Raw genomic sequence first — 18,038 nt, forward strand, 5'->3', positions numbered from 1 at the left:
TAAAAGACAGGCTGTCATTCCAAATACCAGGCTGGTGCTGTGTGACTTCAGGCAAGGGGCTCAGCCTCTCCGTCCCTCGGGTTCCTCTTCAGGTAGGTACATAGGGGTCATACGGTGCTTGCTCCTTAGGGCGGCAGAGAAGACTAAATGAGCTAACACGTGTGACACGGAGCAGCGCCTGTAAGTGTCAGCTGTCAGGATGATTCTTTTCGCTGCGAGGAGGCGCGCTGACAGCGGCCTGGCGGACGCGGCGGGGAAGCCCCGTCCCCGCCCCAAGCCCCGCCCCATCACTCCCCGGCGCCAAGCCCCGCCCCGCCCCGCCCCGCCCCGCCCCGCGCCCCCGCCTCGCCCAGAAGGAGTTTTTGTCCGCAGCCGGCCGCCGTCAGGCTCCGCTCTCCACTTCCGCCTTCGCCCACGTGGTCCGGCTCGGGCTCAGTCCGCGGCGCCGTGAGTGGGGCCGGGTCGAGGCGCGCCCCTCTGGTCCCGGCGTGGGTGGCCGGGGTCTCTCCGACTCCCAAGGGAAAGCTTGCGGGGCGGGGAGAGAGTACGGGGGGGAAGGAAGAACTGGGGAGGTCAGAGGTCATCCTGGGGGTCAGGGGGCGTCGGAGGCTATCATCGGGCGGGGCTGGAGCGCGAGGGGGCTCGGAAGGAGGTTAGAGTTCAGGAGGGACGGAGCTGGAGCGCGAGGGGTCCCGGGGGCGTCAGAGTTCAGAAGGGGCGGGGCTGGAGCGTGGGGGTGGTCTGAGTTCAGGAGGGGCGGGCTGCTGTGTAGGGAGTCCCGGGGAGGTCAGGGGTCAAGAGGGCCCGGGCAAGTGCGTCCCGGGTGAGGTCAGGGGTCGGGCGCGTGCCCCCCCGCCACCCCCGGCCCTGCATGGGGCTCTCCAGCCTGCGGGCGGCGGCCTGGGCCCTGAGGAGAGCCAGCGGACCGTGGACCCCGCGCCTGGGACCGCGCCTCCTCTGGTAATGACAGCGCACTTGTCCGTGACCGGGGGGGTAGCACGCTGGCCCGCCCTGAGCCTGACTGCATGCCGGCGCAGCGCCAAGCCCTGATCGCGTGAAGTGCTGTCATTGCCCCCTTTCCCGGCCAGTGAAACCGAGGCCCACGTTGGTGGTTGGCCGAGGTCTCCAGTTAGCGCCCAGCCGCGGTTTGAACAGCTCGTGGTCAGTCCGGGTGTCTCCCGGACCACGCTGCCACCATGGCCCCTTCCCGGACTCTGCTGTGTTGCTCACGCCTGCCGTGTCTCTCCAGTTTGCCCCCCATGGCAGGGAACGGGGAGGCGCTGGCACCGGCGGGGGCCAGGCAGGAGCAGGGCACAAAGGCCTGCAGCGGCTGGCGGGGCGCGGCCAGGACCTGGGAGGAAACGGCGCAGCAGGCCAAGAAGCTAAAGAGCAGCGAGGACGGGGAGCCGCCCCGCAAGCTGCCCAAGAGGAAGATTGTGCTGCTCGTGGCCTATTCCGGGAAGGGCTACCACGGCATGCAGGTGAGGGCGCCCGCGGCCGGGCAGGCCGGCTTCTCTCCCGGCCGCCGCCTGCTTTGCGTAGGGGCCTCAGAGGGACAGTCAGGCTTCCAGGGAGGCCGTGTCAGGAAACGGCAGAAGGCGGGGTCTTCGCCTGTCCACCGGTTCCTGTGGCTCCCATCGAGCCAGATCTACATTCGAATCCAAGCAGCTTTGAGCCCTGCTTCGTCCCTGCGAGATGTGTGCCCTGGTGTTCCCGAGTCTCCCAGGGTGGTTAAGGGCCCTGCCCCGCTGTTGACCGGCGACGTGGCCTTGGGTACGTGACTGAAGCTCTCGGTGCCTCATTTTTAAGCGCTGATTTTATGAGGCATGACGGTTCACGAGGCTGACCCACGCTGTGCTGCTGCGCCCCAGGACCCAGGACAGTGCCCGGGAAGTTCAGGAGAGACCCTGTTACTGTCTGTCTGTGGGTTTGCAGCACTTGAGAATCCCTCCCTAGCCCGGCAACGTGACCCTTTCCTGAAAGGCAGAGGGTCCAGGTGCCCTGACAGATGGACCGACTTGCTTCTTGTTCCTTGTGGTCCACTCTGTGGCTCTTAAACTTGGGTTCCTTGTTCTTTAAATTTCTTTAAGCTTGACTCACAGGAAGGAATTCACTGCTGCGCAGAGTATCTGATACCCAAGTTTCCGAAAACAGTGCCCAGTCTCACCAGGTGCTATGATAACCTTTACTATGAATAACGATAGTAGTAAGATACTTGGTATCCTGTTTTTTTTTTTTTTTAACTTTTCGGTTGCACCCATGAAACTAATTTGATGACCACTGGTGGATTGTGGCGGAGGGCAGAAACGCTGCTCCAGTCTAACTTAGCGGAACAGACAACCCACCTCTGCTGCTCTTTGTGGATGTTTACATGTTTCTGAGCATGATTTTGGTTCCTGTGTTTTTGCCTTATGCGCCGTCTGGAGAATGTTGCCAGTGTCTCATCAACTGTTTGCCTCAGTTTCTCCGTGAGGAAAATGGGGGTAGAGCGTGGCCATAGCTCCCAGGGCGGACGGAAGGACAAATACGTGGAGGGGTTGTCATCCGTGTTTCTTAACGTCCATTCCAAGCCTTTGAGACGCATTTGTAACATTTGAGTGAAGGGATTGGACTTAAGTTGCAGTGGGAACCGCGAGGTAGAGTTTGGGAAGAACCTCCCCACCCTGGTGAGTCTTGGCAAAGTGCTTGTTGGCCTGTGTCCCTTGCGCTACAGAGGTTTTCTTTGAGAAGGTCAGGGTGGTGATCCTGCCCATGTCATCGGGTCCTGTGGGCCCTGGACTATGACTGTGCTGCATCTCGCACTCAGCCATCCCCACCACCTGGGTGCTGGCAGCGTCCTGGGGTGAGGTCCTGCTTTAGCAGAGGGGCTTGTGCCCTGTGGTGGAAGGGGGGGCTCTCCTGGAGTGATGAGGGAGGGGGTCCCTGGGGTGATGAGGGTAGGGGCTCTCCTGGAGTGATGAGGGTAGGGGTTCCCTGGGGTGATGAGGGAGGGGGGTCCCTGGGGTGATGAGGGTAGGTGATGAGGGAGGGGTTCCCTGGGGTGATGAGGGTAGGGGGTCCCTGGGGTGATGAGGGAGGGGGTCCCTGGGGTGATGAGGGAGGGGGTCCCTGGGGTGATGAGGGTAGGGTTTCCCTGGGGTGATGAAGGAGGGGATTCCCTAGGACGATGAGGGTGGAAGTCCCTGAGGTGATGACGGAGGGGGTCCCTGGAGTGATGCAGGCGGGGGTCCTTGCAGACAAATGGGTCTCCGGCAGGAGGGATGCTGGTTTCACATCGAAACAGGTTGGGGAAATGACGTCTCAGGTGATGCCCACTGTTGGCTGTCCAGGTTGGGAGTTTCTAGGACTGGGCGCCCTCAGGTGGCTTTCCTACTCCCGTGGGAAGGGAACATGCTACAGGGTCTCTCTGTGGCCACAGGTGTGGCCCCCCAGGCTGCCGGGTGCCAGCACACCACACATGCCCCTACCTGGACCAGCTCCGCCCAGGGCCCCTTGTGGGTAGCGACTGAGTGAAAAACACTTTGTCTTCTCCTCAGAGGAATGCTGGGTCCTCGCAATTCAAGACCATTGAAGATGACCTGGTGTCTGCCCTGGTCCGGTCGGGCTGTATTCCTGAGAATCATGGGGAAGACATGAGGAAGATGTCCTTCCAGCGCTGTGCTCGGACAGACAAGGTAGGTGGCCGTCCCTGCCCCACCCCCGCAGGTGGGAGCAGCACCGAGACCGCCGGTCTGTCTTGGGGTTTGTCTTTACCCCACTTCTATCTTAGCATCTTTCTCCATCAAGATTCTTTTGGTTACGAATGAGACGTACAAATCAAACTAGTCTGAGTGGAAAGAAAGTTGTTGCCACGTGTAACTAAGCTCCTCGGGCATTTCCGGTTCAGGTGTGGCTGGATCTAGGTGCTCGCTGCCCCCGGAGCCTGCGTCCTGTCAGCCTCTGCCTTCTCTGTCGCTCCTGCAGGTGGCACGGTGGCCACAACACCTGCCTTAGATCCACTTTCTCAGGCTTGCGACACAAGGAGGGCCGCGTGGCCACAGAAGCACAGCATGCTTGTAATGTTAAATTTCCCAGTAGCCACAGTCCAGAAGGAAAAGGAAACAGATGAAGTTGGTTTCCATAATCAATTTCATTTAACTGAGTATATCCAAGGTAGTCTCCTGTCAGTGCGCAATCCACATAAAGAATGACGCACGGGAAATATTTTCCATTCTGGGAGTGTGAGTTCCAAGTCTGTGAAACCCAGTGCCTGTGGTACGCTCACAGCATCCCCACCACACAGGCCGCCCTCTCCCGGGTTCAGGAGTCACGGGTGGCTGTGGCCCAGCGCTGCCCATGCAGAGTCACAAGGTCAAGTCCTGCTGTCTGATTGGCTCTCGCATCCGTCCTGGGCTCAGCCACTGACTGATCCTGCCCTGTTGTGTTCCCAGGCATGGGGCTGGCGTGGGCAGGGGCCCCCACAGGAGAACGGAGGGGTGACGCTGAGACGGGGCCCAGTGCCAGGCGGGTAGGACAACAGGAAGTTCTTCTCTAGTAGACAAAAAAAATTGACACGCTCTCTGTGCCTCTCACCCTGCTCTCTGAGACCCTGGCCCTCAAAGCACCTCTCCTGCCACCTGAGGTCAGTGGGAGCCGATGTGCGCGTAGCTCTTTGTGGGCCAGGGTCCCGGGAATCTGAATGACATCTAGTTTCAAAGGGACACGGATTCCCTGGGATCCGCAGACCCAGGCCAGAACCCCAGAGCTGGAGCCGCTCTCCTTGTTTTTAATTCTTCCACTTACAGCTCTCTGGTTATTTTCAAGGCAGAAGGAAAAAAAAGTCTACCTGCGCTAAGGAAGGGAGCATCTCAAGATACAGTGCTAGCATTTGTTTTAATTTCCACTGTTATTAGAGAGACTTTCATTCTAATGTTTTCCTTCTTACAAATGGAGAAACCAAAAGAATCAGAAAACCTCCAATCCTGACATCCCATGCATCCAGCCCGCTGCGAGAACAAACCAAAATGGTCATCTTGGGTTAGTTTTTGTTTCAGATTTTTTTTAAAAAGCTTTCTTGAGCTTTAACTCCCTCCCATACGGTCCGCTCGTTTAAAGAGTACAGTTCAGCGGATCTCGTCTTTTCTCGGAGTTGCGTAGCCATCACCGCGGTCAACCTTAGAACGTTTTCATTGTCCCTAAAAGGCCCCTGAAACTATCCTCCCCACCCCACTGAAATCTCCGGAGTATTCTCGTTTCAACACGTAACCAACATAAGAAGGTTGGGAGTGAGAGGGGTGAGAAGTATTTCCGTTCCGTTTTGTTCTTCCTGCCAAGTGTTTGAGACCTGCCGTGTGCTTCCCGTCCACAGCGCCGCACTTCAGGACAGCCGTTCCCTGCCCTCAGGCCGCACACGCGGCCGGGTGCCTTGGTGTTGGAGGGTGCAGGTCTGGGAAACGGTGCACTTGGCCGCGTGGCATCTCACCAGTTTATTTTTTGCTCGCCTGTCTCTTTTTTTTTTTTTTTTTTAATCTCTGCAACTTTTTATTTGGAAAACCTTCAGCCTTTAGAAGTCTCAGGAGCCACGTGTGAATACCCAATAATCTCTCCTTAGATTCCGCAGTGTGAAATTTTTTTGGCCAAATTTGATTTCTATCTGACTCCTTTTTTGCCTCCGAAGGGAACCATTTGAGAGTAAGTTGCACCATCCTCCCCCTTCACCCCGAAATACGTCAGCTGAGTCTCCTATGAGCAGCGGTGTCCCCGGGCAACACCTGCACGTAACTGTCACCCGTGGGAAATTTAACCTCGACATGTTACTGCTTCTAACATGCTTTGGGTTTGGGCGTGATCCAGCCTCTAACCCAGGGTCCAGGGCTGCTTTCAGCCATCCTCTCTTTTGAGTTTCCTTTAACTGAAAACGGTCTCCTTGTCTCCGTTCTGCCCTTCCTGACGTGGTGTCTTTGGCGAGTTCGGGCCGGTTATTTTGAAGCAGGTCCTCCGGCTGCATTTATCTGACTGTTCTCATGACTAGGTCCAGACTCAAAACGTTTTTGTGGGCAGGGGCAGTACACGGGTTCCACGATATTCTATTTTCTTTGCATAGATCTTAAAACCTTTCTTAGAAAATGGGATTGCAGTAAGCAGAAAGGTGCATCCAGTGTGAGTGCAAAGTAAAACAGTTGACTCTCCGAGGACACCTGGGCGGTCTCCACCTAGGTCAGCATGCGGGACTCTGTCCACGTCCCAGGAGCCCTCCTCGGCCACCTTGCGAATAGCCCCTCCCCTCCTGCTAGGCCTCACCCCCACGCTGATTTGATGGAAACTTCCTTTAGAAAAAAGGCTCAATACACAGATGTTAATGTGCACTCCTCCCCAGCACAGAGACTGATCGGTTTGCCTGCGTAACCCGCACCTGTCCCCACAGAATGACTGCTGTTGTGATGTAGGTGGCCATCTCTTCCTTGCTTTGCCCCAGAGTTCTGTCGATTCCGTTGCATTTTCTTCTCCCCTGAGTCCTTGAGAGTCACACCCAAGGTGGGACTTTATTTCCTATCTGCATGGTGTCGTACGTCCCCTAGTTCCTGTCTTGTTGGGTTTGAGGGTCACTTACGATATCTTGTGAGCTCTGCTGCCCACCCTGGGCGTGCAGAGCGCCCTTCTCATATCTGATCAGTCCCTTCAGGTGCGCTTCTGAAACCAGGAGTCCCGTGAAGGATGTCATGTTTGCACGGTCCTTCTGCCAAAGAGGCCGACCTGCCGAGGGTCATGCCAGAAGAGCGGGCCCCACTGACCCTGCCTTCTGCTTCCTTCGCAGGGGGTGTCTGCGGCCGGCCAGGTCGTGTCCCTCAAGGTGTGGCTGGTCGACGACATTTTAGACAAGATCAACAGCCACCTCCCATCTCAGATCCGGATACTGGGTAAGCGCCGCCACCCAGGGCTGCGCGGCAGGTGGTGGCCAGTCTGGTGGTGGCCGGTCTGGCAGAGACACACAGCTTCTTCTTTCCCTTAATGCCCCTGGTGTCTGTAGATAAGAGTGGTTGTAAGTCACCTTGGAAAAAAGTCCAGCGTCCCCGCCTCCTCCAGGAAGGGACACGTGGGATAGACAGACATGGAAGGTCCACCCCTGCTCCTTCTCCGTGCCACACACGCCTGTAGTAACTGGATGCTTGCATGTGAAAGTCTGGATTTGTTTTTCGGGGGGTTTTTTGTTTTGGAGGGGGAGGTAATTTGGTTTGTTTGTTTGATGGAAGTGCCGGGAATTGAACCCAGGACCTCTTGCACACTAAGTATGCGCTCCACCACTGAGCTATCCCCTCCTGCCTCGTGCAAGTCCAGATTTGATGAAGTTGAAATGGGTGCAGTCATTCGCTTTCATAGCAAGGCCCGATACAAGATATTTAGGTCTTGTTCGTTTAAAAAAATCCAGTCTGACTCCCTCTGCCGTCTAAGTGGCGTGTCTGTGCCGTCCATGGTTGGTGCGGCGGTGGGGTCCGGTTGCGGAGCTTCCTCCCGTTTCTCTGTGTCCCGTCTATTACTTGTTCCCCTTTCCTCTCCCCACTCCTTTTGGATTCAGCGATGTTTTCCATAGTTCCGTTTAGTTACCACCTGGGCTAGCTTACTAGCTATGACTGGCTCTGGGTTTTTCAGTGACTATTTTGGGGTTTAAAGCAAGGGTTGGCTGCTTTTTTCTGTAGAGGGCCAGGTGGTAAGATGTTTTAGGCTTTGTGGCCCACAGATTACTTTCTGTGTTGCATCTTCTTCCTTTTTTTTAACCACTCTTTCAGGCTTAGCTCAGAGGCTGTACAAAAGTGGCCCTGGTTTTGGTCCCCGCTTGCCAGTTCCCGGGTTAAAGCATCAGTCGCTCACACAGCCTCCACCAGGTGCAGTCATGCCACCTCGTGCGTAGTCCAAAACCTGCGACCCAGGCCTGCATCTCTGCCCCCTTGGCCTGGGGGCTCTGCAGATGTGTCTGTCAGGTCTACGAACAGGACAGCCCCCACACTACATGGTGGTTGTTTTTCCTTTAAGCAGCCAAGTGAAAAAACATTTCACTGTTTTTAAAATGGGAGTATAGCCACATATTTAACTGTACAACTACAAAGCTTTGATAAATGTGTATACTTGTAAAATTATCCCGAGACAATGAGCCTGTCCCCCAGCCCCTGAAGACGGTAGCCCTCCCCCCCGCCCCCATTCCTCACCAGGCAGCCACTCCTCTGCCTTCTGTCACTGACATTACGCTGTGTTTTTTGACGATTATAGAAATGGGAACACAGAGAACATATTCCTTTTTGTCTGGCGTCTTTCATAGAGCCACACGTTGCATGTGTCTTCCGTTTGCTCCATTTCACTGCTGTGAGGCTGGGTTTATGTCGTTTATCCGCTTACCTTCTGGGGAGCGTTAGGGGTGGTTCCAGTGTTGGGGTGTTACTTAGAATGATGATCTCTAGCTCCATCCATGTTGCTGCAAATGACATTATTTCATTCTTTTTTATGGCTGAGTAGTATTCCATTGTATAGATTTACCACAATTTCTTTATCCAGTCATCTGTCAATGGACATTTAGCCAAAATTGCGTTCTTAATGCTGGACAAAAAACAAAAATAAGACCATCCCAGATCAAACATGACAGCAGAGACAGAAGATGGGGTGCAGTGCAGATGCAGCCGTGAACCAGCAGCCCCAGGGCTGGGTCATCCTGCCCGGAGAAGGGAGTGGGTCCACATCGACCCTCGTAAATGGAGCCGGAGTTGGCCTTGAAGTCGAACTCCTTGTGAGGTTGAATCCTCGTAACCTGGTGGCCCTGCAGTCTCAGGTCACGACCTCAGTGTTAGGCCAGCCAGGCAATGCAGTGTGCGCAGGACAAGGAGGGCACTTCTTGGTCCCTGGCTCCTGGACACCATCCCTGCTGACCTGCTATTCTTCCAGAAGTTTTCTGTACAGAGACAGACAGCATCCATATGTTTGCATTCTTCTCACAGCTGGAATCCCCCTGCATATAGGCCTTCATTTGGTCTTTCTTGTTTCAGATACTGGTCACAGATCTTTGCCTGGCACCTGCCAGGTCAAGTGGCGCCCAGAAGCGGGGGCCTCGGCTCCTGCAGCTCGCTGCCTGGACATCGGGACTGCACGTGTCCAGAGCACATCATCTTCCTGTCACTGGACTTTTCTGATTGTCTTTTGCTGTTGAATGTGCTGTGGCCTCTGCAGGGCGGCTCCGGGTCAGAGGCCCGCGGCTGGTGCTTCTGTCTGTGGGCCAGCGGCGCCAGGTTGCACCGCCCTTTGCTGACCCTGGGTTTTAACAAACACTTACGTTTTCCTTGTGCTGCTCTGTTCAGCTCTGAGACTGAGCATCCTGCAGGCGAAGAGCTGAGTGCACAAAAGCCAGGTCTCTCCTGGGCCCGTCCGGGCTCGGGAGGTGAGCAGCCGGTGCCTCGCCCCGGTCAGGGTGGTGTTTCTCATGGCCTCCTCTCCCCCCAGGGCTGAAGAGGGTCACGGGCGGCTTCAACTCCAAGAACAAGTGCGACGCCAGGACCTACTTCTACATGCTGCCCACATTTGCCTTCGCGCACAAGGACCACGACGTGCAGGATGAGACCTACCGGCTGAGCGCGGACACCCTGCGGCACGTGAACCGGCTCCTCGCCTGCTACAAGGGCACCCACAACTTCCACAACTTCACCTCGCAGAAGGGGCCCCGGGAGCCCAGTGCCCGGCGCTACATCCTGGACATGTTCTGCGAGGAGCCCTTCGTGCGGGAGGGCATGGAGTTCGCGGTGATCAAGGTCAAGGGCCAGAGCTTCATGACGCACCAGATCCGGAAGATGGTGGGCCTGGTGGTGGCCATCGTCAAGGGCTACGCGCCCGAGAGTGAGCTGGAGCGCAGCTGGGGGGAGGCCAAGGTAGACGTGCCCAAGGCGCCCGGGCTCGGCCTGGTGCTGGAGCGTGTGCACTTTGAGAAGTACAACCAGCGCTTCGGCCGCGATGGGCTGCACGAGCCGCTGGACTGGGCGCGGGAGGAGGCGGAGGCCGCGGCCTTCAAGGAGCAGCACATCTACCCCACCATCATCAGCACCGAGCGCCATGAGAGGTCCATGGCCCAATGGCTGAGCACCCTGCCCGTGCACAACTTCAGCGCCACCACCCTCGCGGCGGCTGGCCCAGACACCAAGGTGGGGCTGGGGGCTGGCGCTGTGGGGAAGCTGAGGGCTGTGGGAGACTGGGGGCTGGGGTCGGGGAGGCCAGGGGGACAGCCATGCGGCTGGGGGTGGAGGTGGTGGGGTCTGGCTCCCCAGGAGCTCAGCCAGGCGCTTGTCCACATCTGTCATTGTCCATGGCTAAGCTTCTGACTGACTCTGCCCCCATGTCACTGTGCCCATTGTGCAGATGAGTAAGCTCTCCCAGAGTCCCACTGATCGGGGCTCTGCCCCGTGAGCGCAGGGGCCGGGCCTGTTGTCTGAAACCTGCTAGGGGCCGGCTGGAAGGGTGGCTCACCCGTTAGCTAACTGGCAGCCTTACTCTAGAAAGAGGACATCCAGGATTCAGGGCACTGGAGCTCAGAGCAGGGGGAGTTAATATTTCACTTTAGTTCTCCATTCTTTACCCTGGGGTGAGAGGTGGCCCCAAAGCCCACGTCCTCTCACGGTGGCCCAGCAGGCTGTGAAAGGGTGAGAGTCCCACCTGAGTTTCTGGGAGAGCCCTTCCCACTGTCTAGGTGTCCAGGAAGCCAGTGTCCTCCCTCTGCACCTGTACTTGTCAGCTCAGGGGCACACAGGTGAGCAAGCAGGCCGGGGGGCCAGGTGTAAGAGCAGCAGGAGTGCAGGTCGGATGATGGTTGGTGGCCCGCGTCCGGGAGGCGATAGGGATCAGTGGAGACTACGACAAATAGGAGAGCCTTTGTTCCATCTGAAGGGGGCTGCTGCGGCTTGGCCCCAGCCAGCAGGAGGTGGGCCCAAGTGTTGTCAGAGTGGCTGCTTTTCCAAGAGAATCTGGCATTCCAGAGTTTATGCAAAATAGTCCACTCTAAGTGTTGACAGTTATTAATTTTCTTAAGCACTGTGAGGTCAAATCGAGCATGTGTACAGATCTGACCTGGGGCCAGACTGTGCCTCCTGCTCAATCCCACTAAGAGAGGCTTCTGACTGTTTGCCATCTGTACACAATGCTGGGGGGCCTGTCATTCTCCAGCTTTGCAGTAGCCCAAGTGTATGTTCCTAAGGTCATTGCAGCCTCTGGGGATTTGAAGGAGCCCAGTGAAGACCCTCCTCTCGCCCCCAGCTCCTGGCTTTCCCGGTTGAAGACAGGTTCTCTGACCAGTCAAGAGGAAGACAAGGAATCAGGCTGAGCCCGCCTTGGGCAGCTCTGGGGGCAGCCCTCCTTCCAGGGAGAAGTACCCAGACCCAGGCGGCGTGCTCCCCCACAGTCACATTCCTGTCTGCTCTTGCTCTGCAGGTCCCCAGCCCCCTGGAAGGCAGTGAAGGGGACGGAGACAGTGACTGAGGCACGGCCACCCCCCGGAGTGTCTTGGAGTTGGCCCACAACTCCTGCACCAGGACCCACCAGCCTGCTGTTGGCTGTTTGCCTCGGCCAGACAGGAGAGCCTGCTGGTGGCCTCCCAACCTCAGGATCTTGAGACCTGCGTCATTTTGTTTTCGTCAGGGGGAAAACCTGCTGCGAATCTATTTTCAGCCCATGCGGATCTGTATACACCTCGGCGTGTAAAAACACTATTTTTTTAAAGAAGCGATTTTCTTATTAAAGAAGCACAAACTTTGCTTAGTCACTTCTTTTATCTTTTTCTCGGTCTTTTCCACGGGCCTTTGATCGAGAGGGATGAAAGGAGCACTGTGCGCTGTGTTAGCAACAGACCTGGCCCCGCCTGGGCTGGGAACCGGGGAACCTGGCAAGGGCGTGTGCGGGCGCGGGCAGGCCAAGCAGGTGGGAGGGCGCCTGCGTGCGGGCAGGTGGGCGGAGGCTCGAGCCCAGTGGGAGGCTCTGCTCAGGACTCAGCTGTCAAGCTGTCAGGATGGGGCTGGCTGCAAGCAGCAGGAGCCAGGCAGGCGGCACAGGCACACACAGAACAGTGCCGCAGTCGGGACAGGTGCAGCAGTCCCCAGTGCAGGAGGCCACGGGCTCCCTCGGTGTCCACCTGGCCCTCTTCAGCAGGCAGCTTTCATCCCGGTCCGTCCATCCCTGGCACTGTCCGTGTTCCAGGCGGGAGGAGTGAGGGCGGAAGGAAGGGGCACGTCGTTCAACACGTCCCTTAGCGAGCTCTCCCAGAAGACCTGCCAGCAGCTTCTTTCCCTCATTGGCCGGAAGTGTGTCCCGTAGCTGTAAGGGAGGCTGGGAAACGCTTTTTATTAAGTGGTGATTTTCTGTCGGCAAGTAAAAGGGGATCACATAGTGGGCTGGCAGTTGGCAAGTCTGCTGCAGAGGCACGGAGGATTTCATGTGGGGAAGTGGTGCGTGTGTGTTCTGCATGCGTGGACACACGTGTGCAGGTGTGACGGGCACATGCATATGCTCTGTGGTGTGTGTGGCCATGTGTATGCACACGTGGTATGCGAGTGACTTATACGTGTGCATTTGTGTGATGTGTGTGTGATTGTAGGTGATGTGTGTCTGGGCATGTGTGCCGGTGTCGTGTACGTGCACATGCTGTGTGTGCTGCGCACACATGTGCACGGGGGGCCTGGGCAGATCTCTTGCAGGGCCCGTTCCCTTTCAGAGGGCGGATGGGGGTGGTGGTGGCTGGAATCAGGAAGACCGTTCAGGAGACCGGCAGTGACGTGCAGGAGGCCGAGCCAGATGTGCCTCTGGGTCAGATAGATGGCAGTGCTTGCTGCTGCCGGGTGGCCTGGAGCTGGGACGGGAGGGTTTAAGGCTCACCTGGGCTTCGGGTTGGATGAACTGATGAGAACAGGATGGGGTGATTGGGAACAGGATGACCTTGAAGTGTTGGGAGTTGGCTTCAGACATGTTAATTTTACCTGTGATAGGACTTTTAAAGTCCCTTTCCAGAGCATAAAGTAACCTAAAAACTGCTGGGACCGTGGGGTTCTCCCCATGGAAGTCTACATGGTCTTGGTTTGAGGGTGAAATCAAGCCACTGTGCTAGACAATTCCCAGTTGTGCCTCCAGGTAATGAGTGAGTGACTCATTTAAATCACCTTGGAGGGTCCATGGGTATAAGATATTGTAAATAATACATGTATGTGGAAAAACCAGAGTACAAAAAAAGAGAAGTCGCCGTCCATCCCTAATTCTCAGTTATCTCTCCATAGGCCCCTACTCTTTTTTTTTTTTAATTGAAGCACAGTTAGTTACAATGTGTCAGTTTCTGGTGTTCAGCACAATGTCCCAGTCATGTGTACACATACATATATTCGTTTTCATACTCTTTTTCATTAAAGGTTCTCACAAGACATTGAATATAGTTTCCTGTGCTATACAGAAGAAATTTTTTTAAATCTATTTTTATATATAGTGGCTAACATTTGCAAATCTCAAACTCTCAAATTTATCCCTTCCCACCCCCTTTCCCCCGGTTACTATACGATTGTTTACTATGTCTGAGAGTCTGTTTCTGTTCATTAGTGTATTCTTTTTTACTTTTTGTTTTAGAGTCCACATATGAATGATATCATATGGTATTTTTCTTTCTCTTTCTGGGTTACTTCACTTAGAATGATGATCTCCAGGTCCATCCACGTTGCTGCAAATGGCATTATTTTATTCTTTTTTATGGCTGAGTAGTATTCCATTGTATTATTTTTATATATATATATTATAATATATAATAAATATACCACACCTTCTTTATCCAGTCATCTGTCAATGGACATTTAGGTTGTTTCTATGTCTTGGCTATTGTAAATAGTGCTGCTGTGAACATTGGGGTGAATGTATCTTTTTGAATTAGACTTCCCTCCAGATATATGCCCAGGAGTGGGATTGCTGGGTCATATGGTAAGTCTATTTTCAGCTTTTGAGGGAATCTCCATACTGTTTTCCATAATGACTGCAACAAACTTCGTACACCCCTACTCTTACTTTTTTCTTGTGGCCTTTTCCAAGGAGCTCTGTGCATATATGAGCATGTTTGACCCTTGTCTTCACACAGATGATGACTTTTCTCAATTTAGCATGTCTTTGCAATCACAGAAGTCTGCGTCCTTCTTGCCGGTGGCCCACCGTGTACATGGTCCGTGCTACTCAGTTTGCTGGTGAACATTTGTCGTTTGTGATTTTACATGCGATGAGCATCCCGGTACATCCCTGTCCACACGTGTGAGTGTTCCTGGATGCAGATATGGCGGTGAGATGGGTTTCTAATGCCCTCTGTAGAGGGGGTTGAAGACTGCATCCCTGACAGTATCACATGACAGTGCCTGCCCCCCAACTCTCCACAACGCCGGGGAGCAAACCTTTTCTCAGGGATGGACTCTAATTGGGCTCCTTTCCTCCTCCCTGAGTATGGAAGCCCACTCAGGAAAAAGTTAGAGTCCGGGTCGCAGCTGTCAGCAACTGATACCGACTCTGCTTTAAGCAGAAAAGCACTGTAGCTCCAGATGCGGGAGCCCAGGCGGAGCCTGAGCTGCTCCTCACTTTTCCACCCCACTCCTCCTGGCCGAGCGAAGGGCTCAGCTGTTCCCGCCTTCCCAGTGGCCCGGCAGATCCCCATGCTGGCCAAGTGTGAGACGTGCGAGGAATCAGCTGTCTGGGAGAATGGTGGGAAAATCATTTAAGCAGGTTTTTTTTTTTTTAATGGAGGTACTGGGGATTGAATCCAGGACCTCATGCATGCTGTAACAGCTGATTCACAATTTTTAAAGGTTACATTTAAGCAGTTGTTTTTGGTTTTCTTTTGTTTTTATTATTTTTTTGTTCTATTTATTTATTAATTTTTAATTAAAGTATAGTTGGTTTACAATTTGTGTTAATTTCTGGTGTACAGTATAGTGATTTAGTTATACATTTATTTGTATATATTCCTTTTCGTATTTTTCATTATAGGCTAATAGAAGGTAGTGAAGAGTTCCCTGTGCTCTACAGCAGGGCCTTGCTGTTTATCTATTTTGTATATAGTAGTGTGTATCTGCAAATCTGGAACTCCTAATTTATCCCTCCACCCCCACCCTTTCCACATGAGCAGTTCTGATCTGTGTGTATTGAAACTGAACTTAGAGAGGATCCAAGAGGGAAGATGTCACAATCTGGAAACAGTCTGCATATTCAGTTGGGCAGACATTTTCTATGGGAAATTTGGGGCTTATGAATTGTTGGAGGTGCTGAAGGACCTGGTTTGGACTGGGTCTCCTGGATGACTCTCAGAACAATACAGAACTGACCCATCAAGGCACCTCCTGTTTCTGATGCTGCCTCTGGAGCCAAGAGGGATGGGAGGACCCCTCTAACGGCCCCACACCTGGAGCTGCATGACACGCAGCCCGGAGCCCTGGCCCAGGGTGAGGACTTCAGGTCAAGAAGCCACCGAACTCTGGACCTCTCTGACAGGAGAGACTCAAATCTGTCAACCCTGCTTGTGGACAGCAGGTGCAGACAGGAGCAGCAGGAGGGAGGAAGCCACCTGCCTTGCACCCTGAGCCTTGCGCAGATGAGCAAGTGGGAGGGCCTAGGTCTCAGCTGGGGCTCTGACCTCCAAGGAGGCTGGTAGACATCGTTTTTAACTTTCCAACTTATCAAGCCTACTTGGATGGAATGAAGGTTGATAGACACCCCCCAACGACACTGCTGGTGGGACTGTAGTTTGGTGTTGCCACTGTGGAGAACAGTATGGAGGTTCCTTAAAAAACTAAAAATTGACTTAACATATGATCAAGCAATCCCACTCCCAGGTATATATCAGAAAAAGATGAAAACTCTACTTTGAAAAGATACATGCACCTCAGTGTTCATAGCAGCACTGCTTACTATAGTCAAGACATGGAAGCTACCTATGTGTCCATCAGTAGATGACTGGATAAAGAAGATGTGGTGTATATACACAATGGAATACTACTCAGCCATAAAAAAGAATGAAATAATGCCATTTGCAGCAACATGGATGGACCTAGAGATTATCATACTAAGTGAAGTAAGTCAAACAGAGAAGGACCAATATCATATGATATCATGTATATGTGGAATCTAAAAAAATGACACAAATGAACTTATTTACAAAACAGAAACAGACTCACAGACATAGAAAACAAACTTATGGTTACCAAAGGGGAAAGGGGGTGGGGAGGGATAAATTAGGAGTTTGGGATCAGCAGATACAAACCACACTGTATATAAAACAGTTAAACAACAGGGACCAACTGTACAGCACAGGGAACTATATTCAGTATCTTAACTAACCCATAATGGAAAAGAATCTGAAAAGGAATACACACATACATATATATGTGTAACTGAATCACTTTGCTGTACACTTGAAAATTTTAAATCAACTATACTTCAATAAAATATTTTTTTTAAAAAGAGCCGCATTTTCAGCACTTAGAAACGTGAAATCACTCCCCTCTTTTATCCACCTAATCTTATCCCCTTCCAGCTGCCCCTGTCTCGTCTCTCTTTTATAGCCATGTTTTTTTCTTTTTAAAATGTTCAGTGTGTTTAGTATCAGAGAGGGTGTTTGTGTCTGCATTTTGCCGAGGAATTGATGACTTTATCCTGTATTTATTTATTTTTTAATTTTAAAAAATTTCATGCAAGTTAGTTTTTAAAAAAAATTTTAATGGTGGTACTGGGGATTCAACCCAGGACCTCACACATGCTAAGCATGCCCTCTACCACTGAGCTATGACTCATCCCTCATTTCTTTTTTTTAATGGATTTTTGAGATATGACACACACACCACAAAACTTATCCTTTCAAAGTGCACAGTTCAGTGGTGTTCAGTAAATTCAAGAAGTTGTGCAACCATCAGCCCTACTTAATTTCACAGTTTCACAAACCTCAAAGGGAAATCCCACATCCAGCTGCAGTCACCCGACCTGTGACCCCTGGAAACCACTCATCAACTTCCCATCTCAGTGGATTTGCATGTTCTGTACATTTTATATAAATGGAATCATATGATATGTGGCCATATGATATCTGGCTTCTCTCGACTTAGGGTAATGTTTTTGAAGTTCTTCTATGTTGTAGCCTGTGCCAATATTTCATCCTCCCTTTTTTGGCTAAGTAATATTCCATTAGATGTAAGCCATCAGTTGATGGATATTTGGGTTGTTTCCATTTCTTGGGAATTATGAATAATGCTTCTAAGAATATCTTCACACGCATTTTTGTGTGGATATGTGTTTTAAATTCTCTTGGGTATTTGCTTAGGAGTGGAATTCCTGGGTCATGTTAAGTCTTAGCTTTTCTTTGGAGAACTGCCAAACCATTTTTCAAAGTGGCTGCGTCATTTAAAATTCCTACCAGCAGTGTCTGAGGGTTCAGATTTCGCCACATCCTTGTCAACACTTACTATCTGACTTTTTGATTCAAGCCATCCTAGTGGTTTTTGGGTTTTATTTCCCTGATCCCTAATTATGTTGAACATCTTTTCATGTGTTTGTACATCTTCTGTTGAGGCATGTATTCAAGTCCTTTGCCCATTTAAAAATTAGTTGTCTTTTAACACTTTTTTACAATTTTTACTATATTTTATTTTTCATTGAATCATAGTTACAATGTGTCAATTTCTGCTGTACAGCACAATGTCCCAGTCGTGCATACACATACAAATTGTCTTTTAACTCTTGAATTGTAAGTTCTTTATATGATATGATTTGTAAATATTTTCTCTCATTCTGTGGGTTGCCTTTTCTTAATGGTGTCATTTGAAGCACAGAAGTTTTTAATTTTGGTGATATCCAACGTATCTGATTTTTCCTTTGTTACTTGTGCTTTTGGTGTCATATGCGTTTTCCTCTGAGAGTCTGGTCATTTCTGCGCTCACACTTAGGGCTTGGGTCCATTTTGAGCTCACCTTTGCATGTAGTGCGAGGTTGGGGTCCAACCCCGGTGTTCACAGGTGGAGGCCGGTTTCCAGCACCATCTGCTG

General features: G+C 52.4%; 1 protein-coding gene across 3 annotated transcripts; it reads left to right on the forward strand.

Annotated features, from left to right (window-relative positions):
• Positions 1 to 373: 373 nt before the first annotated feature.
• On the forward strand, positions 374 to 11,757 carry PUS1 (pseudouridine synthase 1). Of its 3 annotated transcripts, none has more exons than XM_072952991.1 (6): positions 374 to 447; positions 1,250 to 1,481; positions 3,537 to 3,674; positions 6,794 to 6,896; positions 9,460 to 10,151; positions 11,431 to 11,757. In XM_072952991.1, exons 2-6 carry the CDS (start codon positions 1,260 to 1,262, stop codon positions 11,476 to 11,478), a joined length of 1,203 nt encoding a protein of 400 aa, XP_072809092.1. In that variant the 5' UTR covers positions 374 to 447; positions 1,250 to 1,259; the 3' UTR covers positions 11,479 to 11,757. The 3 variants fall into 3 exon arrangements, with proteins under 3 accessions (XP_072809092.1, XP_072809093.1, XP_015099247.2); XM_072952992.1 differs by lacking the exon at positions 374 to 447 and adding an exon at positions 454 to 652; XM_015243761.3 differs by lacking the exon at positions 374 to 447 and adding an exon at positions 660 to 960.
• Positions 11,758 to 18,038: the final 6,281 nt, after the last annotated feature.

This window comes from Vicugna pacos, chromosome 32 (assembly GCF_048564905.1).
Source record: "Vicugna pacos chromosome 32, VicPac4, whole genome shotgun sequence".
NCBI lineage: Eukaryota > Metazoa > Chordata > Mammalia > Artiodactyla > Camelidae > Vicugna > Vicugna pacos.